The 19676-nt window shown below is 39.3% G+C and overlaps 1 protein-coding gene across 15 annotated transcripts in view; it reads left to right on the forward strand.

The window, feature by feature from the left end:
- Window positions 1-19676, forward strand: part of LTBP1 (latent transforming growth factor beta binding protein 1) — a 269829-nt gene that overhangs the window by 138559 nt on the left and 111594 nt on the right. For all 15 annotated transcript variants that reach the window (XM_084828394.1, XM_084828401.1, XM_084828396.1 and 12 more), the window contains 2 exons: window positions 267-338; window positions 15238-15360. In XM_084828394.1, the coding sequence (XP_084684520.1) occupies window positions 267-338; window positions 15238-15360 (195 nt within the window). The remainder of the gene's footprint in view (window positions 1-266; window positions 339-15237; window positions 15361-19676) is intronic.

Raw genomic sequence — 19676 nt, forward strand, 5'->3', positions numbered from 1 at the left:
GTTACTACTAACGAGTAAGCACCATTGAACACAGTAGTACTTAATTCCAAGTAAACATCCATACAATTGTGCTGTTAGTTGCTGTTAGTTGTTAGTAGCCTGGAAATGAAGGAAGGAATCAATGTGTGAAAGGAGAGAAAGGAAGGAGAAGAGGGTGAATGCAAGTACACAGCACTTCGCCAATTCTCCAGACAATGATTTAGAAGACTAGATCATCCAAATTGGGTCATTTGTAATTTACTAATGTTTTTCCCCTTCAAATTTAGCTTACCCTGGATATAGCCCAGTAGTGGATTGTCCACAAGGTTACAAAAGAATTAATGCTACTTTTTGTCAAGGTAAGATATTGTCAACATTTGTTTTATGTAATTCTTCTGAGCCAAAATGAATAGTGCATGTTTCTCCATTCATTTAACTGGGATAAAAGGAATAAATCTGGTCTAGCAGTTCCATTAGTGAAAAAATCAAAAATTGTAATTAAGTGTCAGGGTGGACACTGAGCCCATAGAACCTCAGAGCAGTTCTAATTCTGAGGTAGAACAGCCGTATGTGGGAGAGGAGCGCGCTCATCCCTCCCAGGCCCTGCAGCTGGCAGAGATTCCTCCTGCCAGCATTCCAGACATAGATAGCAGTCCTGGGACTGAAAGAGCGCAGGAGGAGGGCTGGCTGGATGCTTGACGCAGACGCAAAGAGCGATGAGCTATGGAGGGCGCGGAAAGGAGGCATAGCGCCCATTTGTCACGCAAGCAACGGTTGCGTCCAGAGGACCCAAGAGAAAGGGGGAGGGACTCTCTCTAGCCATAAGTTCAGGGTCTGCAAGTGATTCTCGTTCAAACGGGGATCAACTGTTTCCAACCTGGGGCATAGGTTACTCTGCTGTTCATAGCTTAGTTGCTGGTGATGGAGTTATTAAGTTGTAAAAGGAATAAAGCCTTAAAAAGAATCCTTTGTCTGTGTCTGGAGTTGGCTACTGGAGTAGACTGAAAGAGTCCAGCTAGGGCCCCCGGACATTAAGTACAAGTACAAGCCCCTTGATGAATGAAATCTCCCAAGACGTAAATGGATCATATTGCGCAAAAACAACCATTTGATTTAAAATATGCATACTCTGTCTCTCCACTGCCAATAGCAATGCTCAAGGTGGCTCATGGTCAACATAATTAAAATCACAATGCACTAAAACATAATATAAAATTAGCAGAAGGGGGAAAAACAACTTGGGAGTTCACACAAGCTCAAGATTAGCCAGGTCCATACACTTATCATAATAAAATAGTTTTATCTGATAATGAAATACCATCAGAGAATGGGCTAGGAGGATCTCCTGAGTCAGGGAGTACCAGAGTCTGGGCGCCAAAACAGAAAAGGCCGTGTCCTGTGTACCTACCAACTGGACTTCTTATGGTGGTGGAACAAGCGGAAGACTCTACCCTGATTACTTGAGAAGGCAGACAGGATCAGATGGGAGGAGATGGCTTTCAAGTGTCCTGTCCTAAGCCATTTATGTCCTTAAGGGTTAATGACCAGCACTTTGAATTTGCCATGGAGATGGAAACCAGTGAAGATGATATAACAATTGAGTCACTTGAGCCAAATAACGACCTAGTTAAAATTTAAAACTACTGTTTCCTGCATTACAAAGTGCATCAAACAGAATCACAAGTTACTTCAAAACATGTTAGAAACAAAGAGGTGCTTTAAGCTTCACTTGTAAATGTGGCCATAATCTATAGAAGGAAGCAGATGGAATGTTTCAGTACTGTCATTTCAGAGCAATTCCATGAGCAACCTGCCACCAAACAGTATCCCGTGCTTTCTTTCACCCTGCAGAACATTTTAACTCCCCAACTTTGAAACTTATCTAAACATCTAATTGCTCTAATGTTTCTTCAATCAAAAGCTTACTCAGTTTACAAACCATATGTGGTACCAGCATGATTAAAAACCACCTTCTGATTATTTCCTTTCATTTGAGTGAACTAATGCAATGAAATAAATCTCTCATTGATATGTCTGTGGACAACAAAGAACAGTCTGTTTGAAGATTAATTTGAACTGATTAGTACATAGGCTGTCAGAATAAGATTTCTTTCCTCCTTCAGAGATGTAACAATTATCTTTCAATTGAATAATGTATTGCTTATACATACACAGAGACCCCCTAAGTTGCAGTGAAATTCAAACGAACATGAGCATATTAGACTTCATATCTTTTCTTTTTATCAAAGCATACTGTGCAACTCTAATATCTGTCTGGATGCATAATGTACTAGTTTTATTGAGGACTATGAATCAAAGAGAGGATTTGACTGCATTTTATTTTTCTGTCTTTCCTTTATTTAAAAGAAGGAAGGAAGAAAAAAGAATTATTTGCTGAGTTCTTATTAATGGATTTGCTTGGGGAAAAAACTACAGTAAAATAACAGCTGGTGGAAGGCTTGACTTTTCATTTTTAGGAGAAAAGTATTTTGCCAGTAGAACACTCTCCTAAAAACTGCATGCACTTAACTGAAAAAATACCTAGATAGGTTTTTTTTTTACTGGAACTTCCTCCCCTAAACGATTTTATATTTGTAGATGTTTATGCATACATCTGTGTATGTATGAAACCAGTGGCCTTAGATATGCCACTGGTTTCACATAATGCTGTGTTTAAATGCTGGGGGAAAGGAGAGGCCATAATCACAGTCTCAGTGCCACAAGAAGGTTGAAAGTCAGATTGGCCAGACTCCAGAAAGCTTATGGGGAAACAATTTCTTTGATGCTGCCTTTGCCAAGCATAGTTCCTTAAAAACATCTGCATCTTAAATAATTTGTCTTCAGTTTGAGGTGAGCACCACCTGCATTTATGCCATTTAGATTTGCTACCTGAGCATGGAAACAACAGTAACAACAGCTAAGATCAACCCGCTTCTTTTTCAGTGCAACTAAACACCAAGAGAACAACTATTATGGTGTAGTAGCATATCCTTCAGAGAGGCTTCGGATTTGTTATGTGGTACAGTTCCCCCATAAGTGCGTGAGCCTTGGGTTCATGTACTCCCCCTCTCCTCTCCTCTGCTATGGCTGCAAGAAGGACATCAGAATCCTGCTGATGCATCTCCAGGAATTCCCTCCCATTATTCTCAGGGACCCAGGGCTTCAGGTGTTAATCGTTTCCTCCCCTTTGTTGACAGCTTAGATGCAGACATTGTCTAAAATGAAACAGGGGGAACAGCTTCTCCCAAGCACTCAAAATGGAGTCTCCTTGGCAAGAATGGGGAGGGACCATAGCTCAGTGGTAGAACACATGCTCTGCATTTAGAAGGTCCTGAATTCAGTCCCTGCAACTCCAGTTAAAAGGATTCCTTAGCAAGTGATGGGAAGGGTCTCTGCAGGAGTCCCAGGAAAGCTGCTGTCAGTCAGAGTAGACAGTACTGGGCAAGCTGGACAAATAGTCTGACCTGTTAAAAGGCAGCTTGTATGTATCCACATATCTGGAATAAAATAAAAAGTTAGCGACACTAAAATAGAAAATTCCTTTCTTACACTGGTTGACTCAAATACTTCCTGCATTGCCCTACAAATGTCATTAATTGGAATTGCTTGTTTCTCTTTTTGCCCCATCCCCCAGTTATAAAATTCCTCCACTCCTTCCCTTCTTGAAGGGAATACATCTTTAATATAGCTACTGCAGTCATCTGATTGTTATTCATGACAAGCTTTAGTTTAGGATGAATCACAGCCTGACTTTTGTATTTCAGATTATTTTCTGGGATCAAAATCGGAGGCCTGTAAAAATAAACTAGGTCAGCCATAAAATTAAGTAGGGTTTAGTGATTGGGAGCAGACTTCAGGTTCAAGAATCTCTTCCTACTGTTGCATGTGAATTCCCTCCTCCCCCAAGTATGTCTCACCTAGCAGCCTCATATGAGCCAATTGGGGTGGTGGAAGGAGGGAATCAGTATTGAACCATGCCAAAACCTAAAGAATATATGACAATGTAGAGGTAGTATGCAATAATTCTTTATGGCCTCTTTAAGTCCTCTGTGCCAAGCACAAGCACTTGATTTTGCAAAAGAGAAAGTAGAAGAAAGATGTTTGTTGTGGGAATGAGCATTCTCAACAGGATAGATTTTATATTTCTTTATTTTATAATATTGATATACTGCCCAGTAAAAAAGATTCTAATTAGCACTAGAAACACACTGAAGCAAGGGCTTGTATGAAAAAGCCCAAGGTCTATCTCCTCTTTAATACAATAATAAATTACTGAATTAAAGAATGTAGCCATGATTAATTCTCCAATTGGTTCCTAGTCCCAGTCTTTCTGGGAGTTGCTGCTTATTGTGACACAGACCTGCAGACTATAACAGTATTTCTCCCATACACCCCCTCCCCTCCCCACACATTAAGAGCAAAATTCCTATAATATCTATAAGTCCCCTTCAGTTCAATTGGGCTTACTCCCAGGTAAGTGGATATAGGATTGCAGCCTAAGTTTAAAAAGAAATTGGGAGAGCAGCTTTGCTAGTAAAATGGAAATAAAAAGAATGATGATTACTATTATATTTTTAGGTTTGGGTTTAAAATGTGATATGAATTGTGAGGAAAACGTTCTAACACAGTTGTTAAGTTTTAACTCTGCATCAAAATGTTTTCATGGCAGCATTTCGTGGATGCTGTATTGAAGTAGTTTTCCGAATGGGAGTCAGGAGTTATTCCCCAATGAGAAATGGGTGCCTTATGCATGGTTTCTCAGAAACGAATGTTACTCTTTACAAGGAAGCTGTGGGGATGTGACTGCTCCATGTGACTGCTCCATAAAGCATCTTGATGGTTAGGCAACCAGTTAGGAATGGGTTTGCAGATTGTAATTTGGGCTAACAGTAGTTAGCATTAATATATGTACAGGTGTAATTCTAACCCTAGTTTGCTCTGAAACTGAAAAGGAGAGGGATCCCCTTCCCCTACATGAGAGGGAAGAAGGGGGAAGGGGGAAGAGCATGTGAGCCCATCAAATGCTCCTGTCTTTTTAAGTGCTCTAAGAGTTTTTACTAGTTTTTTAACAATACAAAACTGAAAGTAACATTCAAACAAAAAAAGAGAGAGTTAAGAAGGTGGAACTCGGTTAAGGTATTTAGACCATATAAATTGGGAAGACACATATATTGGACTGCAAATGTGATGGACGTCTCAAAAAAAGTTGACCAAATGTTCTCATATTTACCTTCTTTGCACTCACATTGATACATTGCCAGTTCAAATCAGGACAGGGAGTACAAATTGTTAATCCATTGATGTACAGCAGGCAACGCCCAGTGTGAAGCAGCATGTGTTTAGCTGACCCTGGTGCACTCATGATCCCATACTTCATGGCTTGGTGGTAAATTCCAAATGGCAGGTATGCAACAAAACATACATATATTTGAAATGTAGTGAGATTTCTAGGACTAAATTAATGAATAGAAAGATTTTACCCCAAAAGGGGATTACATGATGTGGACAGCTTCACATCATCTGGATAATGGAGCTGATTATCTGTCCCACATTGCCTACACCTCAGGGACAGAGATAACAATCTGTAGTGGAGTCCCTATGGCATCCAATAAATCCAGAACGTTAGTTTATTTTGGATGTGATGCATCCTAAGATCAAGGGAAGATATTTTGATAGATTAGAGTGCTACGGACTACAGCTTAAGTTGCATGGGCCTTACAACACCCTACTCCACTCCCTGTGGAGTTATGATAGATGCATCTTGAATCAATACAAGAAGAACCACCAATATAAACAGGCAACTGGCCTTGGCAGGACTGGTAACCCAGTCAGATCTTCGATAAACTGTGGGGGCACAGATGCTGCCCAGGCAGCCAGGAGGTGTTTAAGTTGGAGAAGCTGCCAATGAAGTTGTGTTCGCTAAGCCAAATTGCTCTTAGAATTAATAAATTAAAGAATTAATGAAACAATTAGAATTCACTATTCCTACCCAAAACATGGTCCAAAATCATAACTGGGCAAGATGTCCAGGCCTTAAAGTTCTTTCCACCTATTTTCAAACCAGGGTTGTGCCATAAAGTTAGTCTGGCATGCGCATTGGATCATCTCTGGCTTCAGTGCTCCTGCTTACTTAACCGTGGTTAGTTATGCAAGATATAAACAGAAGTTTCATTTCACACTTCAGAAGTTTTTAAGTTTTATCTTGGCTCTGTGTCCCAATACGATCATTAACCACAAGAATAGAAAGAGGGAAACCTGGAAACAGTGGCCACGGGGCCATTGTACTTTCCTAAATAATGTGATAAAATTAGTTTTGTATCACAATATGTTGCCAAATCTTCCAGCAGACAACTAGTAACTTAAAATAGATGGGATGGACAAAGCCAGAAGCCTTTCCATGATCCTTTTTTCCTTTTACTTCCCTATACTGAGAACTGAAAATCATCTGTAGTCTAAGAATATTTTCTTGCATCAGGGAAATGGATCTGGATATGTATCCATATCTGGATATGTAGGCCAGTGAAGAAAGACAGAAGAAATGGTAGATTTATAAGCTAATTTTAGTCTCTATTAGGCTATATATTAGACATTTTAGTCATATTAGATTTTGTCTCTTCCTAACTAGCCTGTTAAGGTAAAAAAACCAGCTTATTAGTAAGTGAATTCATGAATTTATACATATAAATGTGTGTAAATGTGCCTTCTGCTTTCCTGTTCCACTTCCTTGCAAATCAAGTCCCTCAAAGTTGTTCATAATCATAATAAAATGACAAAATCCGAAGCAGAGATCCATTATCAACCAAGCAAAACTGTAAAACATTAAATTAGATGAATAACAATGTTGAAACATGTAAGATAAATTATCATATAATAAGAGTTTACTTTTATTTAGTAGAAACGTGTAAGATAAATTATCATATAATAAGAGGAGTTTACTTTTATTTAGTGGCATTTGATTAATAAAGAGATGCCAAATACTGAACTCATTATAATAGGGAGTGTAATCAATGTTGTAGCTGGGTGTAGTCGACTAAGAATTAAATTTTCTATAGTCCAATGCACTTATTTTATTTTGTGTATGTTGATTGAAACTATAGTTACAAGGGTGTGGTAGCTCCATGTCTAAATTTTTAATGTCCTCTGTGCCCAAATTCTACCAAAGGGATTTGAAATACAGTCCTTGTGTTATGCCATTAGAGTCCCATCCTAAATAGGAAAGGCTATTCCAGTTCCAATGCAAATAAGTGACCAAGTTTAGATTGGATTTCCAGGGAAACTAGTTTGAATTTCAGTGCTTAAAAGTTCTCAAAGCTAGTTACAAGTAGAGCACGAATCCAACTCAGGATCTACATTCAAACACGATAATGAAAATGTTTCCTGTGTATTTGTGTGCATCTAATGATAAGGCAATTAGTGCATGAAAAAGAACTGTGAAAAGGTGCTTAGGTAATTTTAACTACTTTTACATCATCTTGGAAAAAATCCTCTGTTGCTTGATTCAAGTTTTCAAGTTTTATTATTTTCTTAAAGCATAATAAGAACAGTCAGTAGCCTAACAGGAAGATAATTATATTTAAAAATATATTATCTGAGCTACAGTTATACTCTGTTAACCTTTTGTCTGGATTACTGCAATGTGTTGTATGTGGGGCTGCCCTGGAAAATGGTCTGGAAACTTCAGCTGGTCCAAAATAGGGCAGCGAGATTGTTAACAGGGAGTGGCCAACGTGATCATATTATGCCAGTACTTTCCATCTGCACTGGCTGCCAGTCTATGTCTGGGCCCAATTCAAAGTGGTAGTACTAACATTCGAAGCCCTAAATGCCTTGGGACCAGGTTACCTGAAGGATTGTCTCCTCCCATATATATCTGCCCTGATCCTAAGATCATCCTCAGCGGTCCTTCTCCAGGAGCCCCACCGAAGGAAGTGAGGTGGGTGGCTACTAAGAAATGGGCCTTTTCCGTTGTGGCACCCCAGTTGTGGAATGAGCTTCTCAAAGAGGCCTGGCTGGCACCTTCATTGTGCTCTTTCTGGCTCCAGATGAAGACTGTTTTGTTTTCCCAGACATTTTAGTCTTTCAGTTTGTGTTTTAAATCTGTTACTGTATTTAAAATCTTTTCAAAAATCTTTTAAACCTTTCTCATTTTATTTTAGTTTTTACTTTTATTTTATACCGTAGTTTTAAATTTTTAACTGTTTATATTGTATCTTATGTTGTATTTTATGGTTTTAATTCTTGTGAACTGCCCAGAGAGCTTCAGCTATTGGGTGGTATAGAAATGTAACAAACAAACACACATGCACGCACGTGCGCTTTTCAAAAAGTAAAAAAACAGTAAAAACATTTGAGTGAATATCAGATAATTAATTTCATGTTACAATATCATGAATATTATTTAGTAAAGTTCAAGAATATTGTTCAAGACTGTTCTTCTAGAGCATGCTTTGAAGCAGTTCCAATTGCTGTTGTTGTATCAGTGCCAGTCTCCTTTTACACCACTTTCCACAGGGATAGCCATGTTAGTATGTTGCCACAAAGTCAAAACAATAAGTCTGTTGGTCTTTAAGGTGCCACAAGACATTGTGTTGTTTTTGCTGGACAGTCACTGCCCTGCCAGCCCAGTGATCTTCATGGTTGAAATGGGATTTAATCCATATCTCCGCTATCCAAAACCCAGCATTCTATCCATGCCATGCAACTGGCAATAGTATCAGTTCTGAGTGGTGCTATGCTGATCTGGCATGGCAATATGCTGAAGCTGGAGAAATGTTACGATGGCAGACCCAGCTCCTTCCAATTCAAAGGGCAAGGTAAAGCACTGCAAAGCTGCATGTGAGGCAGAGATGAAGTTAAGACAGGTCGGTCACTAGAAATCAGATCCCTTTGTTGCTGAGACAGTTACTTATGGGGCTTTCTACCTCACCCTTCAAATAATTTCTCAGGGTGACTGCAGAGCAAATCTGACCTGGCACTATTTGATGATGATGATTCAGAAAACTTCTTAGCTGGTCTGGATTATTATACTGTAGTTTCCTCCTTTGGTTGGACCTGGATGGCACCAGACAGGCTGGATCCCTTGGCTGACATTTTTCAGGCTCCAGATTCAAAACCCACAAGAGGCTTTGAGGCCCCATAGGCAGGCAGATAGATAGATATAGATATAGATATAGATATAGATATAGTATAGGTTAGTAGGACTGGGATATAAATAATCACCAGTTTTTGGAATTGATAATACAACATTTCCAAAAAGTATTTTCCTTATTTGAACATTCTGGCTTCTATTTCCCTTCCTCAAATCTTTTTGAAAACCTGTTCACTAACATCAGCATATGTCCTTCATGTATGCTTTGGTGGAAGTCAGGGCTGCCAGTGGATAGGGAGTTAGCCTTGAATCTTGGTGGCTAAGTTCAAGTTCACTTATAGTATAAACGTAATAATGTGCTCAAAGCCATACTATATCTCTCTGTCTTGGTTTCCCACCTGTAGAAGAGACTATCTCACACAAGTGCTGTGAGGAAAAAAGGAGCTAAAATGTATTAATACTAATTTGTACTTCAGATCACTTATATTTTATTTGACCTTGTAAATGGTCCAAACTGAAATACTGATCCTGTTTATCCTCCAAGGAGCTCTGGCATACATGATTCCCTCTCCCCATTTTATCTTCATAACAACCCTGTGAGATAGATTAGGCTTAGGGATCGATGACTGGTCCAAGTTCACCTGACAAGCATCATAAATGAGTGGGGACGTGAAACTGGGTTTCCCTAGTGTAAGTCCATCTCTCTAGACACTAAACCACACTGGCTCTCAGTACAGTACAGAGACAAAAAGGCTCAAATTGAATTTGTACTGAAAGTGCCTATCTGCTGTCCTTTTTAACAGACTGGGCTTTTCCAGTGTTTTCTAAAGTTTTCCAAATATTGGCCACTGTGGTGCCACCAACGAGTGCAGTTAACTTGTAGAGTCAATATACAGCAACTGTATATCAAATACTTTGATCCGGTGTCTCACCCCACATAATCAAAACTGCTTTTAAATAGCAAATTCATTTTGTGGCGTCATTTGATAAAGACAGGAAAACTAAATGGTTTAAAGGCTGTTGAACTATTTTTCACATAGCCTTTATCATGATCCAGATTCCATTTCCAGCTGCCTTAGCAGGTTGATTTCAGTATAATTTACACAGCTGGACAAGACTGCGGGTGGCCGGATATGTGTTAGGTAGGTGGCCGCTAACCACAGGGTGAGTTAGTATGCATTGGATAGGAAACATACAGGGCTTTTTGCTCAAAGTGCTGAAACAACGATCATTCTGAAATGCTCATCTGTTTTCCCCCTAAGAAGGCATTTAAGGTTTGTTATTAATTTGTGGATGGCTCCTTTTAGGTCCTCAGATAGAATTACATAATACAGGACAATATCAGTACAATGGTTTAATAGAGAACAATATCAGTACAGTGGTTTAATACAGGACAATATCAGTACAATGGTTTCCTGGTGAGCTCACCAAGAAACCACATCTGATGTACAGTCACTTTTTAAAAAATTGTTAAATTATGCTACAATTGGCAAAACACTATCCACAAGCAGCAGATAGCGTCAATATTTACAGTGTCTGTTAACTGGCATACCTAAAGGAAATGGAATTTTGTAATGACATGCCAACTAGGTCTACATTTCCATTCCTAGCTGGTCCTGAGATAGTTATCATTTGCTACTAAAATGGCAGCAGCGTGGATAGGTTGGATGATTTTGAAAAGAACTTAATGTGAAATGTAGTCTGGTCCACGTGTGGTGGTACAGTGGATCACCTAGACCTCCTTAGGTACATGCAGTCCTTTGCTAGCTAATTTGGTCCACTGGCCTTTCCCTGTAGTGGAATTTTGCTGCATATCCTGCCCTGCCAACCATTTACTGTCATGATGGCTTTTGGATTGGACTGAACCTTCATTTGGAGAAGGAACTGGATCATAAAAAAAAAAGATAATACACAAGGATTATGCATACTCATGGAGGATACAGCTGTCAATAGCTATTAGCTGCAATATCTAAAAAGATAACTTATTTGATTAGGGGATGCTGGGGACAATCAGGAAGTTGCTATCTCCATAAAAGCCACCTTGTCAGTTTCTATAGAGCAACTGACTTACTACTGCTGGGAACAAGAGTGCTCGATTATATGGATCTTTGGTCTGATCCAGCAGAGCAGTTCTCACTCGTGTGTTAGTAACATTTGTGAACTCCCAAACACATCTGAAGGTATTCTGTCCTGTAGCTTGGAATCCACTCTCCGGAAAACAATGATATCTTTATATAAGAGCTATTGTAGCTGTGTCTGCCTTGTTCTTCCTCCAGTTTGAAGTGATGGACCAACATTACTCCAGTCTTTTCCAATCCCATTAGCACTTTGCCTTGTCTTTTCCTTAGGATCCAGAATTTTAGGGATCTGCCTCCTCTTGAAATTACACTGTAGGTATATTGTTGTCATACTTCTGCAGGGATCTTACTCTACCTCAATTGTTCTGTGTGATCCATCTAGGTGGTGTTGTTCCCTGTCAAAGGTCTTGACACATTGGACCAATTCAGATACTTACCTGAAAAAGATCATGTTCCTGTGGTTGAGGAGTGGGTTTACATGTTATGTGTAAAGTGGGCATTCCACATGGACAGCTATATACACACTGGGTGAATTGCAGATCTCCCTCCCTTTTCTTAGGCATCAGCATGACCTGCCTGAGTTGCACATTACATTATGACCATGTTCAAGGGCACTTACGACTGCTCTTCCTCTGGGGGGAACAGACTTTTCTTATTGGATAAATGTTTGAACTGGGCCAAGGTGATACCAACCTGTGATGTTAAATCTCAGGGTGAGTAGAATTTGATCAGTTGCAGTGGTTACAGTGATAAGCCTATTTGGTTTCAGAGCTCCCTCATTTCACAGAATATTTTCTAAATTGCTATTTCAAAGAATAATATCCAGCTATATTCAAGAATTTTCCCCACTGTGTGGGTGTATTTTATGGGAGACCACCCACTGTTTAATGATCCCAACAAAGCACTAGAGATATGTGTTGTGTATACCTTCCTAGTTTGGGAAAATTGCTGTCCTTGAAAGCACTTCTGAATCTATTGCTTTCCAGACCGTCAAAAAAAAGTGCTTTGCCAAGCCTTTGATGTACCTCATTCTACCATCCCTCAAGCTCATGCTTTGGAACTGACTATCAGGCTTTGAGTAAACTCATCTTTATAAATGTAATGCAAACCAGAAGAAGATGGATTAGCCAGCTTCAAAAACAAGTAGTTAAGCTAGATTGTTGAAAGCATCTTGAATATTCCTATTGCAAAGTCTATTGTGAGTTGACATATCTGCATGAACAACAAAAGGTAATAGCTTTAGTAGTGATTTTTCAGATGCTTGAGCTATGAACCACAAAATAACTTATTTTAATTTTTTTATTTGCTACTGTTTGGTCTTAGGCAATACATTATCTTTCAGATCCAAATCTGCAATATGTGGATAATAATACTGACTACTTTACAGGATTGCTGAAAATAATGTATGTGCAGCACTTTGAATACATTAAGCTGCTAAATTATTATTTTTGCTGCCATCAGTGTGCATGGCATTGTGCAAAGTACAAGAAGACAGGACTTACAGTATAACAGTAGACACAGAATAGACAAGAGAATTAAGGGAGGGAGATGGAGGCAGTGGAAGCGAGAAGGATATGCATTTATTTCAGTTATACCTACTTATGCTCAGTTTCAGCAGGGGATGAAGACTAAGGGCTTGTTCCAAAGGTATCACAGAATCATGAAGTATTTAAGGAAAAGAGAAAGGAGGCCATTTGAGGCATAAGGGGCAGCAAGGGGGAAAGGGAAGAATCATTTGAATGAGTAGAAGATTTTAGCATGATTGGGAATGGTGAACCTAGAGGAAGGAACAACATGGGCCGAGAATGTATTAGGTTATAAGAGCAGAAAGATAAGAGAAACAAGGACTTGAAAAGTAAACAAAGACTTTTGATTGATTTTGTTTAGGTTAAACTCTTTGGAAGATTCAAGGTAGATAGGAACTAACAAACACAATGAAATATGTAAATGAAAAATATATAATAATGTCTGAATAAAAACGGTTTTAACTTGCCTTCAGAAGTTAGGTAGGAGTCTGGGGCTTTTAGGGACCTGTAGAGAGAAGAAATTCCAAGATGGGGAGTTGTCCAGCTACTGTATTCTTGGAACAGGGGCAGGCAGCACGTGGTCCTCCAGATGTTTTGGCCTACAACTCCCATAAACCCTAGCCAGCATAGCTAAAGTTGCCCATCCGTATCTTAGAATATAATAATTAGACAATTTTCTGAGTGGCATTCCCCACCTTTTGCTTGGAAAACTTAAGAGATTTTGGAGAGAATTCCCATTTTCCAAAAAATATCAGTAGTTGTCCAACAGCTCTTGCACTCTTAACTTTTTCTGGTTCTTAAAAGACTTAGGATGCATATAGGCAATGAAACTCCCTTCCAAGGGATATCTCACTTGCTTATTAATGAACTTCCAGAAGCTGGTAAAGACTTTTCTTTTTAGGTAGGTGTTTAGTGTGTAATTTTAATCTGCTATTTTAATCTGTCTTTATTTTTTAAATATTTAAAATAGTTTGATTGCTCTTGTGTTGTTTTTTCTGTCCGTTTCCATGTTTAATGTTTTAGTGCTGATGGTGTAAGTTGAAATGAAGTTTTTAATTCTTACAAGATTGACCTTTAGCCATAGCCAACACTGCCTTTGTACCTCCGCTGATTAAGTTGCACCAATGGAACCCACCGATGGTGCAACAGGAACTGAGCACTTCCTAGAGCAACCCTGGAAATGAGCCAAAATGCTCGTTTCCTCTATTGGACAGGTCAGCGGAGCTCCCTTCTGTGAGCTCTGCTGATCTGTTCTCTTCCATTCTGGAAACAAGCATTTAGCTCATTTCCAGTTGCTTTAAGAAGTGCTTGTTGTTGTTCAGTCGTGTCCGACTTTTCGTGACCCCATGGACCATAGCACGCCAGGCCTTCCTGTCCTGCGCTGTCTCCCGGAACGTGCTCAAGTTCATATTCATTGCATCGGTGATGCTATCTAGCCATCTCATCCTCTGCCGTCCCCTTCTCCTTTTGCCTTCAGTCTTTCCCAGCATCAGGGTCTTTTCCAGAAAGTTTTCTCTTCCCATTAGGTGGCCAAAATATTTGAGCTTCAGCTTCCGTATCTGTCCTTCCAATGAGCACTCAGGGTTGATTTCCTTTAGGATGGACTGATTTGACCTCCTTGCAGTCCAGGGGACTCGTAAGAGTCTTCTCCAGCACCACAGTTCGAAAGCATCGATTCTTCGGCTCTCAGCCTTCCTTAGAGTCCAGCTCTCACAGCCATACATTACTACTGGGAAAACCATAGCTTTGATTAGACGGACCTTTGTCGGCAAGGTGATGTCTCTGCTTCTTACTATGCTGTCTAGGTTTGCCATAGCTTTCCTCCCAAGGAGCAAGCGTCTTTTAATTTATGGCTACAGTCACCATCTGCGGTGATCTTGGAGCCCAAGAAAATAAAATCTGTCACAGCTTCCATTTCTTCCCCTTCTATATGCCAGGAAGTGATGGGGCCAGATGCCATGATCTTAGTTTTTTTTAAGAAGTGCTAGCTTCCTGTTATACCAGCAATCGGTCCCAATGGTACATGGGAAACATTGAATACTGCCCCTTGTTTTACGGCATCTGGAACTCAACAGACATAAGGTGGAGTCTAAATGTTTTAAAATAAATACAAATTCAGTTCAGTCAGTAGCTCCATACTTGAATCCTGATAAGGGTTTGGTCACCTAAAGGAGTTGTACAACAGAGCACGCTCTGTGGCCACTATAAGGTAGCATAATTATTCATCTTATGAGATTTTTATCACCAAGGGGACAGCATTTGGATTTTCTGCCACAGGAACCAGCTGAGTCTTAGCTGTCTCTGTCTGAAAAAAGGATGAAACCATGAAACAGAGAGGAGACTCAGCAACATTTTTATTTTCTACTGAAAAATAATCCAATCCTAAATACTTTTTATGCGGAAGTCCCATTGGTTTTTAGTCCACAAGAGGTGTTAGGGTTTAACATGTATACGGATTATGCACATTTTATATATCTATCTATCCTAAAGAAGAGTGGCAGGTGCTTATATGGAGTTGTTTATATGGATCCATTGTACAACTGACAACAGTTGTGTTCCTTTTCAGATATTAATGAATGCCAGTTGCAAGGGGTATGCCCTAATGGTGAGTGTTTGAATACCATGGGCAGCTATAGGTGTACCTGCAAAATGGGATTTGTGCCAGACCCTACTTTTTCGAGATGCATCCGTAAGTAACAGTCAATGAATATCCATTGTTTATATGTTTTTGTGTTTTCCCCTTGCAGAGTGTAATGGATGGAAATTAATCCCTGTCGGTCAAAATGTTCTTGTGATGGTTCTTCTAACTATGAGAACGTTTAATTCACCATTTAATATTATTTTTATGATCTAATGAGAAGCTGCCATTTTAAATCAGGGCTATGCAACAAATGGTTCAGAAAGCCTATTTCCTAAAATAAATGACAAAAATAAATGTATTTCAGTGTATACACTGGCACAGCATCTGCTGAAAAGCTACAGTGTTCCTTCCAGCTCATCAGTGATAATGTGAAATAAATTTTATCCTCTCCTTTTATTTAACTAAATCGGTCCATGGTTTTTCAACAGGGTCTGATTAAAGAAAATACTGCCCCATCTATTGAACTATGATCTGACATGTCAGTATTTCTGACCCTTGCAGTCCTCACTCCCTTCTTTGCCAGGACTTGCACATGCACATGTTCAAGAAGGCACATCAAATCTTTCCTAGCTCAGCTATTCATATGGGGTGGGTGTCAGTGATGGTCCAATATTTTAAATGGGCCTGCTGCTGGGAATATGGACAATGCTGCCATTTACAGCACAAATCTATGCATGTTTTCTCAGAAGTAGGTCCCACTATGTTCATTGGGCTTACTTGTAGGTAAGTATGCACAGACCTGCAAACATTTCTTAAGGTGAGAGAGAAGGCTGATCGCTTTTGAGCTACATGGAGCATCACAGGTATGCTGTCCAAAGGAGCATCCAAGATAATCACAGTCTGAATCCCATTTTTGGCGGGCCCTTATGCTAAAGGATATTTAGCCTAATTATTAATTTGGCCTTCTTTGTTTAAGGAAATCCTGGATTTCCCAAGGATTGTTGTCTTCCATCATTAACGGTGCCTTTAGTTAATGTTATCAAATCGTGTATACTAATAGTATATACTCATTCTCTGAGCATGGATCCTTGTGTAGCCAAATGGAACTCCAAGGTTTGCAGGAGTACAAGTAAACTTTAAGGGGAAAAATTAACAGGTCAGTGGTTCCCAAAGGTTTTTTTCTCCATGCGCTCAGTCTCAGCCCACATCAGGCATGTACTTGCATGGATAAATATCAAATGTAAACTAAGTGATCATTGCTCAGCAGTATTTCCATGATTACAGTGGTACTTTTTTCCATTTGCCATGATCATGGAAATTGCTGTTGGCCGTATCTTGGATCGTTCAGTTCGCTTATTATTTTGGCAATACAAATACACACATGGGAATGGTTGGGACTCCTTTTGTGAAGAAAAATAGTAGGGGTGAATTGGCTGTCACTTGAAACCGGGAAGGCAGAGACAGGAGTATGAAACTTGACATTTAAGTTATTCCCAAGTAAGAATCAGTTTACTAGTAAGTGGGTTAAGTAGCAATTTTCTACAGAAGCTTAGCTAAGTGCAAACATTTGTCTGCTTGGAGCACTGGAAGTAAAAACGAGCATTAAGCAAAAAAAAGGGAAAACAAAGAAAATAAGGGATAATTGATTATCAAAGAATAAACTTTACTGGACACTGTCACAAACCAACCCCCAAATATAATAGTTATATGCTACAGAAAATAAGAATCTAAAATTGTGAATGGTAGAAGCAGCTGAGAGAATAGTGATATCGTAGTACCTGCAAAGACAATCAGATAGACACTGCATATTTTTCCTTGTCAGTGATGTAAGGCTGCTGCCCTCTGGCTTTCAAAATCAATAGAACAATAGACTATAACAGGTAGTCTGCAGTATCATACTAAAAAGGTGGAGCCTTTGATTTATGGATTAACCTTCCTCCATATGTTACAGACCCGAGAGGGATGACTTTCCCTATTGGTGAACCCCTTCTTTGTAAGGGTTCTCCAACAAAAGAATTACTGATAGACTGCTACCACAGGCTGCCTAGCTGTATAAGGAAATTCTAACCCCATCGCCAAGATATTCTCTCTTGAGCACAGCTCAAGAAAAAAAAAATACAATGAAGGTGCTTTGGACTTTCTTGTCCCAATGCCCAGAAAACAGAATGGACTAGTTTGCACATAATGCTAAGCTTTGTGGGGTTTGTGATTTGTTGAAATCTGACTTGCCATTGTGTCCAAACCCATCCCTGTAAACAAACCATGGTCTGTTAGCCAAGTACAAACCACAAATAGAACCCATGGCTTGTTGTTGGCTTACAATGTCTGGCTTGTTTAAATGATGGCTTATCATGATGTCTGAACCCAGAACCGTGGCTTATCCCTGGCTTGTTCACACCACTGTCCATCCTGAAACAGAGACATCTGGCAAGAGCAGCCTGAAAATGAAATCACTGTGAAGGCTGTCAAAATCAGTGGGAGAGAAACAAATCAGAAATATGGAAAACAAGCTGAGGTTTGTTTGCTTGTCTGCAAGACAATTCATGGATAAAACAAACCATGGGTATCATAAACTATGGCTTAGTGTTACATGCAAACACAGCCAATATAACAAAGCCTTATGAATATCATAAGAACAACCATGGAGGAAAGTTTTAGTGAGAAATTGCCTTTTTAAAACCATGCAGTCAAATGTCCAAATATATAAAGAAACTTTATTTGGAAAAAAGAAGAGAAAGAAGGGAATAACAAGGGAAGGCAACAATGACACATACAAAATTTCAAAAGAAACCCAGTACAGTCAATTGACCTTTGATAGTTTACATTTACTTACTTGAGTAGAATCTTGGGTTTCAGAGTATATGCAAAGTTATGGGAGAGGATGGTCCAAGAGAAGAGATTTTTGGCTTCCTATTGAGATGTTGCAAGGAAGAGCCAGACTGAAAGCAAAGTCTCACATATTTATTAGAATCTGGGATTAGTACAAGCCATCCCTTGAGTGGAGACCTTTGCCTGATGGAACAGTAAGCCCCATTTCTGATGTCAGTGGTCTAGCTAGCCGATCCCAAAAATATGTAGGGGCTAGATCCACCTCCCTAATGTCTCTGAACTTATATGTCAAAATAATTGGCAGATTCCAATTAGGAGCAACATTGTGAAAAAGAGATTAACTTTTGGATGTATATTTAGATACAAAAAATAAGATGTAGGCTTATTCAGCCTTCCTGGTGGGGTTCCCAAACTAAATGGCTCTGTTGAGCTAGATCAGAATATAGGGGTTTGTCGCATCATATTTTTCTCCCTTATTATTGCATAGTTAAGAGTATGCCCCTCTTTAGAGTGCCAAAATATGTGCTTATCGTTAGTTTAAACCAGTTAGAAGATTTACAGCCCAATTCTACACATAACTACTCAGATGTAAGTCCCATGGAGTGCAGTGGGGCTTACTCACAGATACATGAGTATTGGATTGCAACTTCAGAAGAATCAAGATATGTATGAACTAACCTATTTAATCACATAATTTTACTCCATCCCCTGACTCCTTGTTGTTCATTATTAGAATCATGTATGTCTTGTTTCAGCCTAGATGATAAACCAGGGGTGGCCACAGTTTTTAATCCTAATAACCACATACCCAGACCCTCAAATAGCACAGTATGGCACCATATGGACAGACCTTCCCTCTTTCATCCTAGTGAGAAAACAATTCTAAAACTTTTTGAAACTCAGTAGATTATAATATCATCTCTTTTCCCAGATTCCCTTTTTCCCAAGGCAAAGAATGGGGAAGAATGAATAGGCAGGTTGTTGTGTGCCCAAGGGACATTTCTTAATTCTGTTCTTCAGTTCACTTAAAATTGACCCAGAAACTGCACGTAGTGTTCAAATGCCTCAAGTTGGGCTACTCCTGTTATAAATTGTTCCAAGCTGAAATTGTGACTTCCTGTGTTTATGTTTGTTTGGCAACTAGGTGGTGGGGAGCTTATCCTGTTTTAAGCCTTTTCTGCTGCAGAATAATAATGATGATTAATAATAATAACAACAGCAATAATAATTAAATGTTATACTTGTTTTATGTTTGAGAAACCTCAAAGAAGTATTGCTTCTAGGTTTGATTGCTATTTGTGGAATTTTAAAAGAATGGTGAAGGTCTTTTATTTATCAGATGGAAAGAAGAGAGTTATCAACAATTGTCTCTTTAGCATCCTGCATAATTACTCAGTAGGTAGTGTATGAGTGAAATCCACCATTCACTGCTGCTGTGCAACTTCCATTCATTTAAATGGGGCATGTGCAGGTTGATTCCTGTAGCTCTTAATAGACTTGATCAATACTGAAATTTTGACTAGCTATTTAAACAACAACAACCACCACCTCACCATAAGTCTGTAAAGGGTCTTGAGATCTAGGCTACAGTGATT

The sequence above is a fragment of the Heloderma suspectum genome, chromosome 1, assembly GCF_057233095.1.
Source record: "Heloderma suspectum isolate Gila_16-S chromosome 1, 16-S_ref, whole genome shotgun sequence".
Lineage (NCBI taxonomy): Eukaryota > Metazoa > Chordata > Lepidosauria > Squamata > Helodermatidae > Heloderma > Heloderma suspectum.